This window comes from Nansenia antarctica (assembly GCF_963989245.1).
Source record: "Nansenia antarctica genome assembly, chromosome: 4".
NCBI lineage: Eukaryota > Metazoa > Chordata > Actinopteri > Argentiniformes > Microstomatidae > Nansenia > Nansenia antarctica.
In genome coordinates, this window is record NC_137689.1 from 231,489 (window position 1) to 249,716 (window position 18,228).

Below are 18,228 nucleotides of genomic sequence, written 5' to 3' on the forward strand. Positions count from 1 at the left end.
TCTGAAAAAACATGGTTGTGCTTTGATATACCACGGGCGGCTTTAGTTCCTCTACTAAATGTGTAATAATAATAACAAAGTGACAATGGGTGTGTTTGTTCAAAATGGCAGAGTAGCGTACTGTTCCACCGGCGTTATTTTTTTCGCAAAATTATGAATTATTTGTTTGATTTGTTTTAGCGGTTATCTTAGATCACGACTGAACTAGTTATGTGCAGTTATGTGTGTTGCATTTATTAAGTTTGTTGGCTGGGATTCTGGAGGGGCATTACCAGCCTAACGTTACAAATACAGATTATTGTCGTATCTTGACCAAAGGTCCACATATCTAATAAAGTTAATAGTAACTAAGTAGTCAATCGAAGAAACATTTCATCAGTACTTCCAAAACACTTTTTTGAAAAAGAATGTGTTAAATTGAATAATTGTCACACTTGAGGGCCTTCCCATATCACATATTGCATCTGCTGTTGAGTTTCAAATAATTGAGAATAACACACAAAACTTTATTGCCACAATTTAACATAAGACACATGGAACATGGAAAAATGTGTGCTGAAACAAGAAGCACTTAAGCACAATTACTTTGGGTTGCTGCGACATCCCTCTACTGCTTGGGACAAGCTGTGAGTGCCAGACTTCCCTCCCTTCGGGTAGCCGTAGCGATGGTCCATGCCAGACTTCCCTCCCTTCGGGTAGCCGCAGCGATGGTCCAAGCTTGCCACACTTTTCTTTGGCCTCCCTGCAGTCAGTCGGCGTCTACCCCCAAGCTTGATCTTCCGGCGGGCAACAGAGGTCGGCTGTGCAGCGATACTTGGCCCAGCACGGTTAGCGACTCGCCGGAGAGCTCGTGCTCGCTGCGATGCCTGGCTGTTGGTACCACAGCGGCCAAACATGTGCAGGGCCGACAGCAGCATGGAGGGATTCTCCTTCAGCTTGTTGAAGGTCTTCATCATGGCCGATGCTCCCCCTATAAGTGCTTCATTGTTCAGCACCGTGTCCGAAAACTCCTTCCACTGGGACTGCAACTCCTCTCTGTCTAAAACACCTGAAAAAAGAGAGATTATCTTGTATTTAATTAGTAGTGTATATATGGATATGAATCATGAGGAACACGTCCTTACTGACCTGATGCTTCAGCACGCACAAGGTCTTCAGCAGCTGCTGGAGTCGGTTTTGACAACGGTCGCTCAGCTGTGGAGACGGAAAAATAACAACTTCTATCTTGCAAGACTGTTTATTCAAATATAATTTTTTTTAAAAACTCACTCAACTCACACTCTTCAGTGGCTGCCATCACTAACTCTGGACCATGGTCGCTCAGCTCTGGAGTGACCTGTTGATACAGTCTGTGAAACAAGAGATTCATAGAAATATAATAATCTTTTTAATAAACTGTGTGTGTGTGTGTGTGTGTGTGTGTGTGTGTGTGTGTGTGTGTGTGTGTGTGTGTGTGTGTGTGTGTGCGTGTGTGTGTGTGTGTGTGTGTGTGTGTGTGTGTGTGTGTGTGTGTGTGAATGGGTGAATGACTGAGAGAGGCCATTGTAAAGCGTTTTGGATACAAAGTCGTCGTACATACCTATAGCAGAACTGCAGGTCAGGACAGATGGAGCGGTCTGCTGAGGTGAACATGTAGTCATCCCCATACTCAACCTGCAGATCATATCTCAGCACATCCAGTGCTGAGGACGGCGAGTGTCCAGCCTCAAACAGCTTGGTGAGCTTCTCCACAGCCGCACTGCCCACATCCCGGTGACGCGCAGCATCAGCCACATGTATGTTATGATTGTGGATGTTGCTAATTTCCACAAGTGTTGGGTAGTTGGGTACATGAGGATCAGTGCTTCTGGAGTGAAAAAGCATACTGTTAAACAGATATGAACAGAGATTAAAATGTGAAATTTGGAATTTAAATGGGATGCGTGTGTCATACCTGCTCAGCTGCCCACGGGCATCCACAGTGCGCACAAGGGTGACCTTGAGTTTAGCAGGGCAACCTGTGTTTTTAGTCCTGCCAGGTTTTGGTGTGGTCCTGGTGTTGTGCTGGCACCGGTAGTCTGTCTACAGTATTAAGATGGAAAAAATTATATATACCTATAATAATAAAAGAGTCAAATGATCTGAGTGATCTCATGAGTAGCCGCCATAACTAACAGTTATCAGTCAACAATAACCTTTCAGCTGAAGATATTGAAAGTGGGAAATTAAATCACTACCCAGGAATGTTGACCATACAGACTGTAAAAGAACACCGTACTTTGAAGATGGTCTTCAGGCCTTTAGCGGGTCTGGTGTAGGCGACCCTCCATGTGATGGTCATGGACTTCAGCCACACCACGATCTCCTCCTTCGACTGAAGGGACATTCGCACTGTGGCCTCAAAACTGACATGGTCACTGCAGGATTGGCTCACAGCTTTGTACTGACATATATGGTACTGGTGACCCTTTGGTAAGAAGTCCTTCAACACAAAGACACAAGATGTTGTTTTAAAAGGCCAACGTGTGCTGTCCTCTCAGTTGAATACTGACATAGGCTACTTGCCATACTAACAAAAAAAGCTTACAAACTTAGAAGCAGCACTTACCACCAGGTCCTGGTATTGATCCATGTTTATACATGGGGCGGAGCAGGCAAACCGCTCAGCATTGCTGGCTCGTAACTTCAGATTGGCTGATCTGTAAAATGTGCATTAGCCAGCTGGTTCACTGTATCTAGCTCCACATACAAGGATGTTCCAAATATTTCATTTGAATTAACTTTAATGAAACAACAGTAAACAGATTCAAGGTTAACATGTACCTGTCTTCCATATTCAGCAGGCTACAGTAGTCAGGCGTGCTTGGTCTGTTCCGCCGCTGGGGCACCTGGTGCTTGGTCTGTTCCGCCGCTGGGGCACCTGGTTCGGGCTATTATGCTGGGCCGGGTGTGCTGGTGGTGGGTCGGGTGTGTGGGGCGGCTGGGGGACCCCGGGGGCGGGGGGTTTGGGGGCCGCTGCTGGTAGGCAGACTGGTAGTAGTCGCTCTATGAGTAGAGGGCTGCAAGGGAGTTTTCCTGGCTACACAGTGTACAGGTGTTTGACCTTTACCTGCTCGCGTGTTCTGTCAGTATGTGAAGCGCATTGAATCACATCTTGTGAGAAATGCACTATACAAATACAACTTGATTTGATTTAGGGTTGGGGACTGAATGATAGATGAATGTCTAGGGAGAGACACACATATAGACAGACAGACAGACAGACAGACAGTCAGACAGAGAGACAGACAGACAGTCAGACAGACAGTCAGACAGTCAGACAGACAGACAGACAGGCAGACAGACAGACAGACAGACAGAGAGACAGACAGACAGTCAGACAGTCAGACAGACAGACAGACAGTCAGACAGACAGACAGACAGAGAGACAGACAGACAGACAGACAGACAGACAGACAGACAGACAGAGAGACAGACAGACAGACAGACAGACAGAGAGACAGAGAGACAGAGAGACAGAGAGACAGAGAGACAGAGAGACAGAGAGACAGAGAGAGGTTTTACCCCTGTGATTTCCGGTCCATTCTGAAACCATTTGTCTCATCTGTCAAAGTCAGCGCGTGTTTTCCCGGGAGGCTGAAGTAGTCCGGAGCTTCGCTGAAGGTGGGCGAACGTTCGGCCAATCAGAGGCAGGTGGGCGCGTACGTTCGGCCAATCAGAGGCAGGTGGGGGGTGCATTACGCTGAATGCGGGTACGAAAAAACACAACGCGGAGTAGCGGAGTAGCGTACTGTTCCACCGGGGCATCGTCACATCCGTTTAACCCGGAAGAATAACGTCTGTTCCTCTCCTGCGGGTCACCCACGTTTCCCAGCCTCACACATGGTGCATGCATGTTAGCGGGTATGCATGAAGACATGATGGGAGAGATAGAACATGAACCAGCTCGACCCAAAGTCACCGATGCCAAAGGTACAAAGGAATAAGGGAATATGTCACTACGGTCATATGTTTATTATGTTTAGGTGCACCGGAAAGGGAATGAGATAGACTACTGTTCTAATGTTTACACCTGCGTTCGCCCTGCTCAGGACTTGTTTAATTATTGTCATTTCATTAAAGCAAATGGAACATTGTTCTTATCTAAAAGGCATCCTGCAGCAGAACCGCGTGTTCCTGGACCTGTTCTGGGACATCGCCAAGCCCGAGCAGGAGGTCCGTCTGCGGGCCATAGAAGACCTGATCACCTACCTGAGGGCCAGCGAGAAGGTTAGTTACCCTTTATAACCCTGTAACCCTAACCTAACCCTCTATAACCCTAACCTAACCCTTTATAACCCTAACCTAACCCCTAACCCTGTCCTCCACATGAGGAACAGCGAGAAGGTGAGGCGCGTTCCTGCGAGCCATGTGATTTGTTGTTTTGTATGGAATAATAATATTCGCTTCAATAACATTGTTATTACACATTATTACACATACAGTAATGTTACACAACTGGCAGATATTGGAAGCTGACGTCATCCTGGTAAAAGAGTCAAAGCTTCTCCAGACATTTTCTGACACTTTTACAGCCAAAGAAAGAAAATAAATCCAGGCGGAATGTTTGATTGATAATTGATCAGAGGTGTTTGAGGGCTAAGCAGAGATGTGTAGGTAGTCACCATCACACCTGCTAATCACAACTGAAGTGGAGGGCTCTGACGTCACTGAATCCTGTTATCAGGCAGGTCGATACTATCCAATAACACAACATTGTTATAATAATGTAAACATACATTAGTCATGTGAACCAGCCTGAGTGATGTGTTGACTCTGTGTCTCTCTCTGTGTCTCTCTGTTTCTCTCTGTGTCTCTGTGTCTCTCTGTGTCTCTGTGTCTCTCTCTGTCTCTCTCTGTGTCTCTCTCTGTGTCTCTGTGTCTCTGTGTCTCTCTGTGTCTCTGTGTCTCTCTCTGTGTCTCTGTGTCTCTGTGTCTCTGTGTTGTCCCTGTGTCTCTCCGTGTCTCTCTGTCTCTCTGTGTCTCTCTGTGTCTCTGTGTTGTCTCTGTGTCTCTGTGTCTCTCTGTGTCTCTCTGTGTCTCTCTGTGTCTCTGTGTCTCTCTGCGTTGTCCCTGTGTCTCCGTGTTGTCCCTGTGTCTCTGTCTCTCTGTGTCTCTCTGCGTTGTCTCTGTGTGTCTCTGTGTCTCTGTGTTGTCTCCGTGTTGTCCCTGTGTCTCTGTCTCTCTGTCTCTCTGTGTCTCTTAGCCTGATGAGTTGACGTACACAGTGAAGAGGCTGGTGGACGGCCTGGCTCACACCAGGGAGGCTGCACGCCCAGGCTTCAGCCTGGCTCTGGGACAGGTAAGGTTATCATCTTCATCTTCATCATCATCATCATCATCAGTGCAACAGGTTCAGATAGCTAGGAGTGGAGTAAAGTGTTGTGTGACTCAGGGCAATGTCACGGTAACAGATTGACCCCAGGACTTAATTTTTGACGTTAGGGTTAGGACTTAAAAACTGTGCAGCTTCATAGTTTGGTAGCAGGTAGCAGGTTGACACTAAAACAGTTTATCCACAACCAGGATACATACAGGCCTACATAAGAGAACTGTGAAGCATTGTGGCTCTATACTAGGGCTGTTACGATTATTCGACGTCGTCGACGTCATCGACTACGCCAATACGTCGGTTAGCGTAATATGCGTCGGTTAGTCGTAAATAAACAAAATGGCGATTTTTTTTTTTATTTTTATTTTTTTAAACCTTTATTTTACCAGGCGAGACAATTAAGTGTATGAGTGAAAAATGGATAGCTACTAGCTAATGTTACACAAGCAATGTAGCTCACCACAGTTCGTATGTCTTGTCTTCTGGTGTTAGTAACGTTAGCTATGTAGCTGGCTAGCTACGGTAGCCTATTGTCATTGTGGTGCGAGCACCTACTGTACGTTATCTAGCTCGTAGCTCGCATGCTACGTTAGCATCAATTTAGCTAATCATAACATAGCAGCGAGAGTAACGTTAGCTAGCTATGTGTTGTGGTGATGGACAGACTTCTAAATGGCCATTTTGGCATTCAAGTTGGCTAAGTGAGGTGGAGCCAAATAAGTTTTTTTTTTTTTTTTTTTTTTTACAGTACAAAAATTATCGTTAGACTTATCGATAAATTAGTCGTTAGACTAATCGAATAATCGATAAAATAATCGCTAGATTAATCGTTAGAAAAATAGTCGTTTGGGACAGCACTCTATACTGCAAAATGTTTGTTCTTAAAATATTGGGACATTTGAAAGAAGACACAGATTTGCGTCTAATGCCAGATGTGGTTGCTGTGGAAACGTAAACACTGGGAATTATTCAAGTGTCAGAGAGTGAAACCTGGTTGACCTGTCTGAGGAGAGCAGGGTCAGGGTTAGAGGGTGAGAGGGTTAGAGGTGAGCAGAGCAGGGTCAGGGTTAGAGGGTTAGGGGGTTAGAGGGTTAGGGGGTTAGGGGTCTACAGGTGAGCAGAGCAGGGTCAGGGTTAGGGTTAGAGGAGAGTCATGTTGTTGTGGTCCTCAGGTGCTCAGCGTGTTCGAGGAGGTTCCTCTGCGCTCTGCCTTTGACCAGATAAAGGAGAAGCACAACCTGGAGACGGTGAAGAAGGTGAGAGTCAACACTGAAGAGTCTAATGAGTCTAATGACTCTAAAGACTCGTCCTATTACATATCCTATAACAACACCACTGTCATTTCATAACCATATATATATACATATATATTTAGTCTTGTCTAGATTGTAATATCTGTTCTCATTGGCAGAAACTCATCAGAAATGCGACTTTTGGAAACTTCTTCGGGGTACTTGCCCTGTCCCAGTCCACCCGCCTCCCCAAGGTAAGAACGACTTCCCCCTTCTGGACATCACACACACACACACACACACACACACACATCACACACACACACACACATCACATACACACACACACATCACACACACATCACACACATCACACACACACACACACACACACCCACACACACACATCACACACACACACACACACACACACACACACACACACACATCACACACACACACACATACACACATCACACACACACACACACACACACATCACACACACACACATCACACACATCACACACATCACACACACACACACATCACACACATCACACACACACACACACACACACACACACACACACACACACACTCACACACACACACACACACACACACACACACACACACACACACACACACACATACACACACACACATACACACACACACACACACACACACACACACACACACACACACACACACACACACACACACACACACATACACACACACACATACACACACACACACACACCACACACACACACACACACACACACTCACACACACACTCACACACACACACACACACACACACACACACACACACACACACACACACACATACACACACACACATACACACACACACACACATCACACACACACATCACACACACATCACACACACATCACACACACACATCACACACCACACACACACACATCACATACACACATCACACACACACACACACACACACACACATCACATACACACACACACACATCACACACACACACATACACACACACATACACACACACATCACATACACACGCACACACACATACACACACACATCACACACATCATACACACACACATCACACACATCACACACATCACATACACACACACACACCACACACACATCACACATCACACACCACACACACACACACACACACACACACATCACATACACATCACACACACACATCACACACACATCACACACATGACTTACTGAATCTAACTGCTGAAATTATCCCTCTGTCTGCCTGTCTGCCTGTCTGTCTGCCTGTCTGTCTGCCTGTCTGTCTGCCTGTCTGTCTGCCTGCCTGTCTGTCTGTCTGCCTGTCTGCCCGTCTGTCTGTCTGCCTGCCTGTCTGTCTGCCTGCCTGCCTGTCTGTCTGTCTGTCTGTCTGTCTGTCTGCCTGTCTGTCTGCCTGCCTGTCTGCCTGTCTGTCTGCCTGTCTGCCTGTCTGTCTGACTGTCTGTCTGCCTGTCTGCCCGTCTGTCTGTCTGCCTGCCTGTCTGCCTGCCTGCCTGTCTGTCTGTCTGTCTGTCTGCCTGTCTGTCTGCCTGCCTGCCTGTCTGTCTGCCTGCCTGTCTGCCTGTCTGTCTGCCTGCCTGTCTGTCTGCCTGCCTGCCTGTCTGTCTGCCTGTCTGTCTGTCTGCCTGTCCGTCTGTCTGCCTGCCTGCCTGTCTGTCTGCCTGTCTGCCTGTCTGTCTGCCTGTCTGCCTGTCTGCCTGCCTGTCTGTCTGCCTGTCCGTCTGTCTGCCTGCCTGTCTGTCTGCCTGTCTGTCTGCCTGTCTGTCTGCCTGTCTGTCTGCCTGTCTGCCTGCCTGTCTGTCTGCCTGTCCGTCTGTCTGCCTGTCTGTCTGCCTGCCTGTCTGTCTGTCTGCAGGAGCCTCAGGTGGTGTTGGAGTGCGTCCAGCTCCTCCAGAGTCTTTCACAACACAGAGAACACCTGAGGGACCTGCCCCGCAAGACCATGGTGGACATCCTGTCTGAGGTAACTACTTCCTGTCTGAGGTAACTACATCCTGTCTGAGGTAACTACTTCCTGTCTGAGGTAACTACTTCCTGTCTGAGGTAACTGTCTGAGGTAACTACTTCCTGTCTGAGGTAACTACTTCCTGTCTGAGGTAACTACTTCCTGTCTGAGGTAACTACATCCTGTCTGAGGTAACTACATCCTGTCTGAGGTAACTACTTCCTGTGTGAGGTAATTTATGGTTAGGGTAACTTAGCTTAGATTCATTTATGACATTGTTCCTCTTCAGTAGGGTTATGCTGCTAGTCTGTGTGACGTATATTCAGTGTGTGTGTGTGTGTGTGTGTGTGTGTGTGTGTGTGTGTGCAGACCTCAGAGGAGGTGTTTGAGGAGGTGTTGCTAGGCGCCCTGCAGAGCGACCTGGCGTCGGCCTTCAGCAGCCCAGAGCAGATGCAGCTCCTCCTGGTGGCCATGCAGAAGTTCCCTCAGATGTTCAAACCCAAGAAGCTCAAGAAGCTCCTGGGCACCGCCACCATCATCACCTCAGAGAACGTCCCCAAGTAAGGCCCCCCTCCCCTCCCCTCCCCTCCCCTCCCCCTCCCCTCCCCTCCCCTCCCCTCCCCTCCCCTCCCCCTCCCCTCCCCTCCCCCTCCCCCTCCCCTCCCCCTCCCGCTCCCCCTCCCTCCCCTCCCCCTCCCCTCCCCTCCCCCTCCCCCCTCCTGGTCTGGTCCTTCTCAGGTTGGTGGGTTAGGGTTCTGACTGGTCTGGTCCTTCTCAGGTTGGTGGAGGTTCTGAAGATGGCCGCCCGCTCGGTGAAGAAGGACGTGGTGCTGCCGGCCGTGGCCCTGGACCTGCTGCAGGCGGCGCTGAGGGAGGGAGACCAGAGCTTCCAGCTGTTCTGGGGTCAGGTGATCAGCCAGGGCATGCTGCGCGAGAAGCCTGGACCCACACAGTACGTAACACACACACACACACACACACACACACACACACACACACACATACACACCCACACACACACACACACACACGCACAGTATCTAACCCACCCCCCCACACACACACAGTGAGTACTAGGGGTGTAACGATACATCGATTCACATCGGTGCATCGATTCATTGACTAACGATCTGATTACATCGACACAATGTAAAAATATCGATCTATATCGTCATCTTAAAGATACACCTTTATTTTGAAATGGCACATTCTGCGTGACTGTCACCATTTCCGTGCAGCGCGCGACTAGCAGCGGCAAACTACAAAGTCAAAGAGCGCTGCACACTGCAGGTCAAGTCATGGCGAGTAGCAGGGATAACGACGACGAAATTCGCTCTCCTCTCGGTAATAAGTCGGCGGTCTGGAAATATTTCGACGAAATGCGGCACAGCAGCCAGCCAGGGTGTTCCCGTGTGGAGGGAGGGAGGAGGGGGGAGGGAGGGGGCGTGGCGTGTGTGTGTGTGTGTGTGTGTGTGTGTGTGTGTGTGTGTGTGTGTGTGCTAGAGAGAGAGAGAGAGAGAGAGAGAGAGAGAGAGAGAGAGAGAGAGAGAGAGAGAGAGAGAGAGAGAGAGAGAGAGAGATATGTCTCCTGAACATGTTGATCAGTTAGTTTTTTTGAAGAAAAACCTCCCAAAGAAGAACACTGGAGGATATACTTAGTGATCTGTCAATATGCACTAAGAATGCGGAATTGTTTACATTTGTTTTGTTCTCCAGCTGAAATTGCTTATTTTGGTTAAGAAGAATGTATATAAGATGTACTGCACTGTACTGCATTTGCACTTATTATTTATTATTATTTTATTATTATTTATTATTATTGCACAAATATACTGTAGGTTAAATGGTGACCTTGGTTCAGTTCTAACTGTTAAAAATACTGCGTTTATGAGACAGTAAAAAAGTGAACGTTTACAAAAATCCTGCCTTAAAAAAGGGGGGACAAGTTCTTCCAGTTTTGTTTCATAGGACATTAATGTTTTAAAGCTGAATATCTCTTGTTTGTGAGACTAGTGAACGGGTCTATTTTTCTTTTTGTAATAGAAGAATACTGTATAATACAATATGATTTAAATGCTGGATACCTGGAAGAGCTCACAAATAAAATGGTCAAATCATATTCTAGTTGTTTTTGTGAGTTGATAATTGTGTTAGATTGGCATATGATATCGCGTCATATCGATCATATCGTCATATCGATCTTGAATCGAATCGAATCGAAATTGTATCGTGACTGACATTGTGATATCGTCAAACATTGTATCGTCATACAAACAAATCGATATAATATCGTATCGTGATGAAGCTGATGATTTACACCCCTAGTGAGTACTGGACCAGGGTTAAGAGATTTGGTTCCCCACCTGCATTTTAAATCCCCCAACCAAGTCTTAGATGATTCGACTACCCCGCCCCCCACTTTCAGCTTTCCAACAGCATTTTCCTGAATGTGCATATATAGCCCTCAGCTGTGTGATAATGTAATAACCCTAACCTGTCTGTCTGTCTCTCTGTCTCTCTGTCTGTGTCTGTCTGCCTGTCTGTCTGTCTCTCTGTCTGTGTCTGCCTGCCTCTCTCTCTGTCTGTCTCTCTCTGTCTGTCTGTCTCTCTGTCTGTCTGTCTGTCTCTCTGTCTGTGTCTGTCTCTCTGTCTCTCTGTCTGTCTGCCTGTCTGTCTGTCTCTCTCTCTGTCTGTCTCCCTCCCTCCAGCTACCTGAGTTTCCGCCTGCTGGGCGCTGCTCTGCCTCTTCTGTCTCTGGCCCAGCTGAAGAAGGTGATGTCAGGAGATGTGATGAAGCACTACGGAGAACATGTGGTGTCTGCTCAGGTAACCCTGACCCTTCATAACCCTTAACCCTCCTAACCCCTAACCCTAATCTCCTAACCCTGGAGTTTGTACTACTCATCACTGCAGTGTGCTGTGCTACAACAAAGTGAGCTGGCTGGGTTGTTGACCACTGACCTAAACACACTTTACGTTCCTCTCCCCTTCCCACCCCATCTCTTCTCTTCTCTTCTCTTCTCTTCTCTTCTCTTCCCTTCCCTTCCCTTCCCTTCCCTTCCCTCCCCTCCCATCCCCTTCTCTTCTCTTCTCTTCTCTTCTCTTCCCTTCCCTTCCCTTCTCTTCTCTTCCCTTCCCTTCCCTTCCCTCCCATCCCATCCCCATCTCTTCTCTTCTCTTCTCTTCTCTTCTCTTCTCTTCTCTTCTCTTCCATCCCCATCTCTTCTCTTCCATCCCCATCTCTTCTCTTCCATCCCCATCTCCTCTCCTCTCCTCTCCCCTTCTCTTCTCTCAGATGAAAGACCGGTTCAGGTTCACCCCGGAGATGGAGACCTACGTGGGTGACTTCCTGCAGGGCTGTGAGGACCAGGATAAGCAGCTGGCGGTGGTGCTTGGCTTCTCCCTGCTGACCAACCAGGGCTACCCCGTGGTGCCGTCGACCTGGAGGGTGGTGCAGCACCTGCGCCCCCCCGCCCTGCAGGCCTACGTGGCCTGGCTGAAGGACATGTTCCTCCACCCCCAGATGGAGATGTGTCTGGACTTCAGCACCAGCAAGCAGAAGGAGAACCAGGAGAAGGGGGTTCAGTGAGTACCAGTCTGGGAGGGGGGAGGAGGGGGGGGTCCAGTAACAGTCTGGGCGGGGGGGGGGCGTCCTAGGGACATCAGAGAGGTTAAAGACAACACACCCTAAACATGAGAAACTAACCCAGGGTTCGACAGTAACGCTTGCCTGCTTGCCCGGAGCAAGTAAAAAATTCGCCAGATTTGTTGGCGTGAGCCTGACGACGCTGCTGGATCCTGGACATGTTTACCTGTCGATCACCCGTCGCATCGTGTACGCGTTGATAATATCTTCACTCCACGATCATCTAGTCTGGTCTGGCGCCTGCGCCGTCTCTTGTTCTTCCTGCACACAGGTAAACACATCCAGGATCCAGCAGCGTCGTCGGGCTCGCCCCAACAAACCCAGCGAATTTTTTACTTGCTGCGGACAAGCGGGCAAACGGTACTGTCCAACCCTGTAACCTGGAAAGAAAGGACGGTGATTCCCATCTAAAGCCTTTCAGATTCACCCTAGACAGCCCAGACAGCCCAGACAGCCCTCCCTCTCTCCCAGGGAAGTGGCCTTGTCCCACAACCTAGGGAACACTGGAGATACCCAGACCAGCGTAGAGACTTTACCATGCTCACTCACGCAGCAGGGTTAGGGTTAGGGTTTACCATGCTCACTCACGCAGCACAACCATACCGGCTCACCTCTCACACACCAGGGTTAGGGTTAAAGGTCATGTTTGTCTCTCTTCCTCAGGAAGGAGCAGTGTGTAATGTTTGTCTCTCTCAGGAAGGAGCAGTGTGTAATGTTTGTCTCTCTCCCTCAGGAAGGAGCAGTGTGTAATGTTTGTCTCTCTCTCAGGAAGGAGCAGTGTGTAATGTTTGTCTCTCTCTCAGGAAGGAGCAGTGTGTAATGTTTGTCTCTCTCAGGAAGGAGCAGTGTGTAATGTTTGTCTCTCTCCCTCAGGAAGGAGCAGTGTGTAATGTTTGTCTCTCTCCCTCAGGAAGGAGCAGTGTGTAATGTTTGTCTCTCTCCCTCAGGAAGGAGGAGTGTTTCTTCCGGCTGAGGAGGTGGATCGTCCCGCGCCTCACCTCCATCGTGGAGAACTACCAGGTGAAGAAGGAGGAGGACCTGGTCATGGACATCGCCAGGTGAGGAGCCGTCACACGTCCTGCAGCCAACCAACCAACACAAAAAGGATTCACTCTCACCAAGTGTGTATTCAGTCGTGTAGCATCGATGCTAACCTAGCTGTCTGTCTGTCAGGTTTGTCTTCTTCCACGCGTTCTTCAGCGCTAAGAAGCCGACGCCCGACATCCCAGAGACGGAGGCGGCGCTGGTGGCCCCCCTGGACGACAGGACCAGAGCCGTCCTGGTCAACTCCTTCTTTGGGTGAGATTCACACACATACACACACACACACACACACACACACACACACACACACATATACACACATCAACTCCTTCTTTGGGTGAGAGATGAATGTAGTGATGAATGAGTTATTAAACCACAGACAGGTGACCCCTGACCCTGGTGACCCTAACCCTGCCTTCCCCCTGACCCTGGTGACCCTGACCCTGCCTTCCTCCTGACCCTGGTGACCCTAACCCTGCCTTCCCCCTGACCCTGGTGACCCTGACCCTGGTGACCCTAACCCTGCCTTCCCCCTGACCCTGGTGACCCTAACCCTGCCTTCCCCCTAACCCTGCCTTCCCCCTGACCCTGGTGACCCTGACCCTGCCTTCCTCCTGACCCTGGTGACCCTGACCCTGCCTTCCTCCCCAGTCTGCTGCTCTCCTTGAATCACCTGCCGGTGCTGGGGGGGTCAGCGGAGGGGGGCTCTGACCCCCCCCAGACCCAGAAATACGTCCAGGGGGTGACGGCAGACGGCAGCTTGTGGAGCTACTGTCTGGTCCGCTACGCCGACGCCCTGCTGACCCAGCCCCGCCACGCCCAGACCACCCTGCCCTTCACCCCCCCACAGAGACAGGCCTGGGACAGGTAAGATAATAATAACTTTCATTTCTATAGCGCCTTTCAAAAAACCCAAGGACGCTTTACAATTCAAGGGAAATGATCAGACAGACAAAACAGAAAACAAACAAAGCAAAACTGAAACAATGTCTAGGGGCCAAAGGCCTTGGTGAACAGATGGGTTTTGAGGGCTAGTTTGAAGGAGTCCAGGGTGGGGGCGTTGCGGATCACTATGGGGAGGGAGTTCCAAAGAGTAGGCCACGCTGAAGGCTCTGTCCCCAAAGGTCCGTAGGTTGGTGCGGGGGGTGGACAGCAGGCCCATGTCTGCGGACCGCAGGTTCCGGGAAGGGGTATGCTGGGGGAGGAGGTCAGTTAGGTACTGGGGGGCGCAGGCGTGGAGGGATTTGTAGGTGAGGAGGAGGATTTTGTAAGTGATGCGGGACTTCACCGGGAGCCAGTGGAGGTGAATGAGGGTGGGGGTGCTGCCAGGGCTTGGTGTGGGTGAGGACCCTGGCAGCTGAGTTCTGAACGTACTGGAGCCTGTCCAGGGCATTGTTGGGAACCCCGAACAGGACTCCATTACAATAGTCCAGACGGGAGACTGGTGTCTGTGGTTCTGGTGTCTGTGGTTCTGATGTCTGTGGTTCTGGTGTGTGTGGTTGTGGTGTCTGTGGTTCTGATGTCTGTGGTTCTGGTGTGTGTGGTTGTGGTTGTGCAGCTCTAACCTGTGGTTGTGGTTGTTGTTGTGGTCTGCAGCATGCTGGCGTCTGTGGAGAAGCTGGTTAAGAAGGCCAAGAAGGACAAGACCCCAGAGACGTCCTCCTTCCAACAGCTGTTTCTGCTAGTCGGCATCCACCTCTGGAAGGTAACCTAATCTAACCCTAATCTACTCACAACAGATGTGGATAGAAACCAAAGTGTTCTAGAAAGTTGGAAAGTCACCTGCTGTTTCCAGAGATGAATGATTCTTCTTCTTCTTCTCTGTTCTTCTTCTTCTTCTCCTCCAGGCTCCAGAGGAGTTTGTGGACCTGATGGAGGATCTGCAGAACTGCATGACGAAGGCCCAGGAGAAGAAGACCAAGAAGAAGAAGAAGACCACAGGTAAGACCAGCGTCACAACCCTAACCCCTCTGTCACTAACCCTAACCAGTTTAACCTTCACAACCCTAACCCTGACCCCCCTGACCCTAACCCTGACCCTAACCCTAACCCTGACCCTCCTGACCCTAACCCTAACCCTGACCCTAACCCTGACCCCCCTGACCCTAACCCTAACCCCTCTGTCACTGACCCTAACCCTAACCAGTTTAACCTTCCTGAAGCTTCCTGAAGCAGCAACAACAACCCCCACTATGTTCAATTAAGCAGCCTTTGGTGTGACTCCTCTGTCCTCTGCCCCCCCCCCCCCCCCCAGCAGAGGAGGAGGAGGAGGAGGAGCCTCATTGGGCGGAGGTGCTGGTGGACATCTTGCTGTCCCTCCTGTCCCAGACCAGCAGACACATCCGCCAGGTCTGCAAGACCGTCTTCACAGGCATCTGTCCCCACGTCACCGCCAGAGCCCTGACCGCCATCCTGGACGTAAGCAGCTCAGCTAGGACAGGAAGTAGCTCAGCTAGACAGGAAGTAGAGACACAGGAAGCAGCTCAGCTAGAGACAGGAAGTAGCTCAGCTAGAGACAGGAAGTAGCTCAGCTAGGGACAGGAAGTAGCTCAGCTAGGCACAGGAAGTAGCTCAGCTAGAGACAGGAAGTAGCTCAGCTAGGCACAGGAAGTAGCTCAGCTAGGGACAGGAAGTAGCTCAGCTAGGGACAGGAAGTAGCTCAGCTAGGGACAGGAAGTAGAGACACAGATATTAACATTTTAAACATTTCCTCCTCAGGTTCTGGACCCAGATAAGGATGAGGAGGACAGCGCTGTCGTGGTGGTCGATGAGAAAGACTCAAAGAAAGTAACAAAGAAAGGAGAGGAGCAGGACGAGGACATGGAGGTTCGTCAATCTGCCCTTTGAGTTAGGGTTAGGGTCATCATGAAGCTGGGTTAGAGTTTTGGGTTTGATCTAAACGTTGTGTAAACGCTTTTACAGGATGACTCAGATTCATCAGATGATGATGATGATGATGAGGATGAGGAGGAAAAGGAGGGAGGGGATGAGGCCATGGAGGAAGACGAGAACGCAGAGGTGGACCAGAACTTCCGTATTCAGCTGATGAAGGTCCTGCAGAGCGAGAATGCCCTGGTAAGACCCCCCTAACCCCCCCTATCCCTAGCCCTGGTCAGTGACTTAACTAATATCACCCTAATGATCACAAATATAGTACAATATAGTATACTAGTATATATAGTATACTATACACAATATAGTATTTATTTAATTCCATGGTTTACTCAAGTGCTGTGTGAGGAGGAAAGTCGCATGTTATTGTTATTGTTCGGGTGAGGGAGGGGGAGGGAGAGGGAGGGAGGGTGAGGGAGAGGGGGTGAGGGTTATTGTTAGGGGGAGGGAGGGGGAGGGAGGGTGAGGGTTATTGTTAGGGTGAGGGAGGGGGAGGGAGGGTTATTGTTAGGGTGAGGGAGAGGGAGGGAGGGAGAGGGAGGGAGAGGGGGAGGGAGGGGGAGGGAGAGGGGGAGGGAGGGAGGGAGAGGGGGAGGGAGGGTGAGGATTATTGTAGATAACTGGTCTTCCTCTCTGGGTCTCAGGCGACAGAGAAGGATGGAAGTGATGAAGACGATGAGCTGGACGACGAGGCGATGATGAAGCTGGACGACAACATCGCTGCTCTGTTCCTGGAGCAGAAGAAGAAGATCCAGGCCAAGAAGGACCAGAAGGACAAACTGAAGAAGGAGAAAACCCTCGTCAGGGACTTCAAGATCAAGGTGACGACCCCTAACCCTAACCTGGGTTAGACCAGGGTTAGACCTGGGTTAGACCAGGGTTAGACCTGGGTTAGAATACCGTCGCTCCAGGCATAATGTTAGTCTCTGACTGCTACCCTGTCCATTGCTGCCTCTGACGCTGTGGTCCTGTGGTCGTGTGGGTGTGTGGTTGTTTGGTTGTGTGGTCCTGTGTGTGGGTGTGTGGTTGTGTGGTTGTGTGGTTGTGTGGTCCTGTGTGTGGGTGTGTGGTGTGTGTGTGGGTGTGGGTGTGTGTGGGTGTGGTCCTGTGTGTGGTTGTGTGGTTGTGTGGTTGTATGTCTGTGTTGGTGTATGGGTTGTATGGTTGTATGTCTGTGTGGTTGTGGGTTGTATGTCTGTATGTCTGTGTGGTTGTGTGTCTGTGTGGTTGTATGGTTGTGTGTCTGTGTGTCTGTGTGGTTGTGTGGTTGTGTGGTTGTATGGTTGTATGTCTGTGTGGTTGTGTGGTTGTGTGGTTGTATGGTTGTGTGTCTGTGTGTCTGTGTGGTTGTATGTCTGTGTGGTTGTATGTCTGTGTGGTTGTGTGGTTGTATGTCTGTGTGTCTGTTTGTCTGTGTGGTTGTATGTCTGTGTGGGTGTTTGGGTACCAGGTGCTAACCCTGTGTGGGTGTTTGGGTACCAGGTGCTAACCCTGTATGTCTGTTTGGGTACCAGGTGCTGGACCTGCTGGAGGTGTTCCTGGCCAGGCAGGGCAGCAGCCCTCTGGTTCTGGGCATGGTGGAGCCGCTGCTCAGCCTCATCGAGAACGGCATGAGCTCCGGCAGCGACCAGCAGGAGCAGGACTTCCTACGCAAGGCGGCAGACATCTTCAGGTACCCCCACACACACACACGCACACGCTCACACGTACTCGCTCACACTCGCGCACTCGCACACGCTCACGCTCTCGCACTCGCGCACTCGCACACGCTCACACTCACACTCACACGCTCACGCACACACACACACACACTCTCACACTCACACACACACACACACCCTAACTCTAACCCTCACACACACACAGGACAGACACCTTTAATACCCCCACCATTATCATGTTGATACCTTGTTTGACCTTTAACCCCGGTCTCTCCCCAGGAACCAGCTGTTGAGGTCTAAGCAGTACTGCAGGACCGTGGGTGACAGGCAGGGGGAGCTGCACGCGCTGCTGGAGAAGCTGCTGGCCAGAGCCCAGAGGCTCAA

At 50.0% G+C, this 18,228-nt stretch overlaps 2 protein-coding genes across 3 annotated transcripts in view; one reads left to right on the forward strand and one right to left on the reverse strand.

Moving 5' to 3' along the window:
• Window positions 1-530: 530 nt before the first annotated feature.
• LOC308156798 (uncharacterized protein) lies at window positions 531-3,078 on the reverse strand. Its single transcript, XM_080530236.1, has 8 exons — window positions 2,803-3,078; window positions 2,588-2,678; window positions 2,258-2,461; window positions 1,934-2,061; window positions 1,580-1,846; window positions 1,279-1,349; window positions 1,129-1,194; window positions 531-1,048 (listed from the first exon to the last, which is right to left on the reverse strand). The coding sequence occupies exons 1-8, from the start codon at window positions 2,811-2,813 to the stop codon at window positions 582-584; spliced, it is 1,305 nt and encodes a 434-aa protein (XP_080386362.1). The 5' UTR covers window positions 2,814-3,078; the 3' UTR covers window positions 531-581.
• Window positions 3,079-3,875: 797 nt separating this feature from the next.
• Window positions 3,876-18,228, forward strand: part of mybbp1a (MYB binding protein (P160) 1a) — a 22,826-nt gene continuing 8,473 nt past the window's right edge. Inside the window, exons 1-21 of one of the 2 annotated variants that reach the window (XM_080530231.1) lie at window positions 3,876-3,951; window positions 4,130-4,248; window positions 5,225-5,320; window positions 6,523-6,606; window positions 6,762-6,836; window positions 8,512-8,619; window positions 8,971-9,161; window positions 9,380-9,553; window positions 11,310-11,427; window positions 11,897-12,186; window positions 13,195-13,305; window positions 13,421-13,546; window positions 13,943-14,158; window positions 14,888-14,996; window positions 15,139-15,232; window positions 15,546-15,709; window positions 16,010-16,117; window positions 16,214-16,366; window positions 16,828-17,004; window positions 17,698-17,855; window positions 18,124-18,228. The exon at window positions 18,124-18,228 is cut by the window's right edge and continues 30 nt beyond it. In XM_080530231.1, the coding sequence (XP_080386357.1) occupies window positions 3,885-3,951; window positions 4,130-4,248; window positions 5,225-5,320; window positions 6,523-6,606; window positions 6,762-6,836; window positions 8,512-8,619; window positions 8,971-9,161; window positions 9,380-9,553; window positions 11,310-11,427; window positions 11,897-12,186; window positions 13,195-13,305; window positions 13,421-13,546; window positions 13,943-14,158; window positions 14,888-14,996; window positions 15,139-15,232; window positions 15,546-15,709; window positions 16,010-16,117; window positions 16,214-16,366; window positions 16,828-17,004; window positions 17,698-17,855; window positions 18,124-18,228 (2,843 nt within the window). In that variant the 5' untranslated portion in view covers window positions 3,876-3,884. The remainder of the gene's footprint in view (window positions 3,952-4,129; window positions 4,249-5,224; window positions 5,321-6,522; window positions 6,607-6,761; window positions 6,837-8,511; window positions 8,620-8,970; window positions 9,162-9,379; window positions 9,554-11,309; window positions 11,428-11,896; window positions 12,187-13,194; window positions 13,306-13,420; window positions 13,547-13,942; window positions 14,159-14,887; window positions 14,997-15,138; window positions 15,233-15,545; window positions 15,710-16,009; window positions 16,118-16,213; window positions 16,367-16,827; window positions 17,005-17,697; window positions 17,856-18,123) is intronic. The other variant, XM_080530232.1, reaches the window with a different exon arrangement.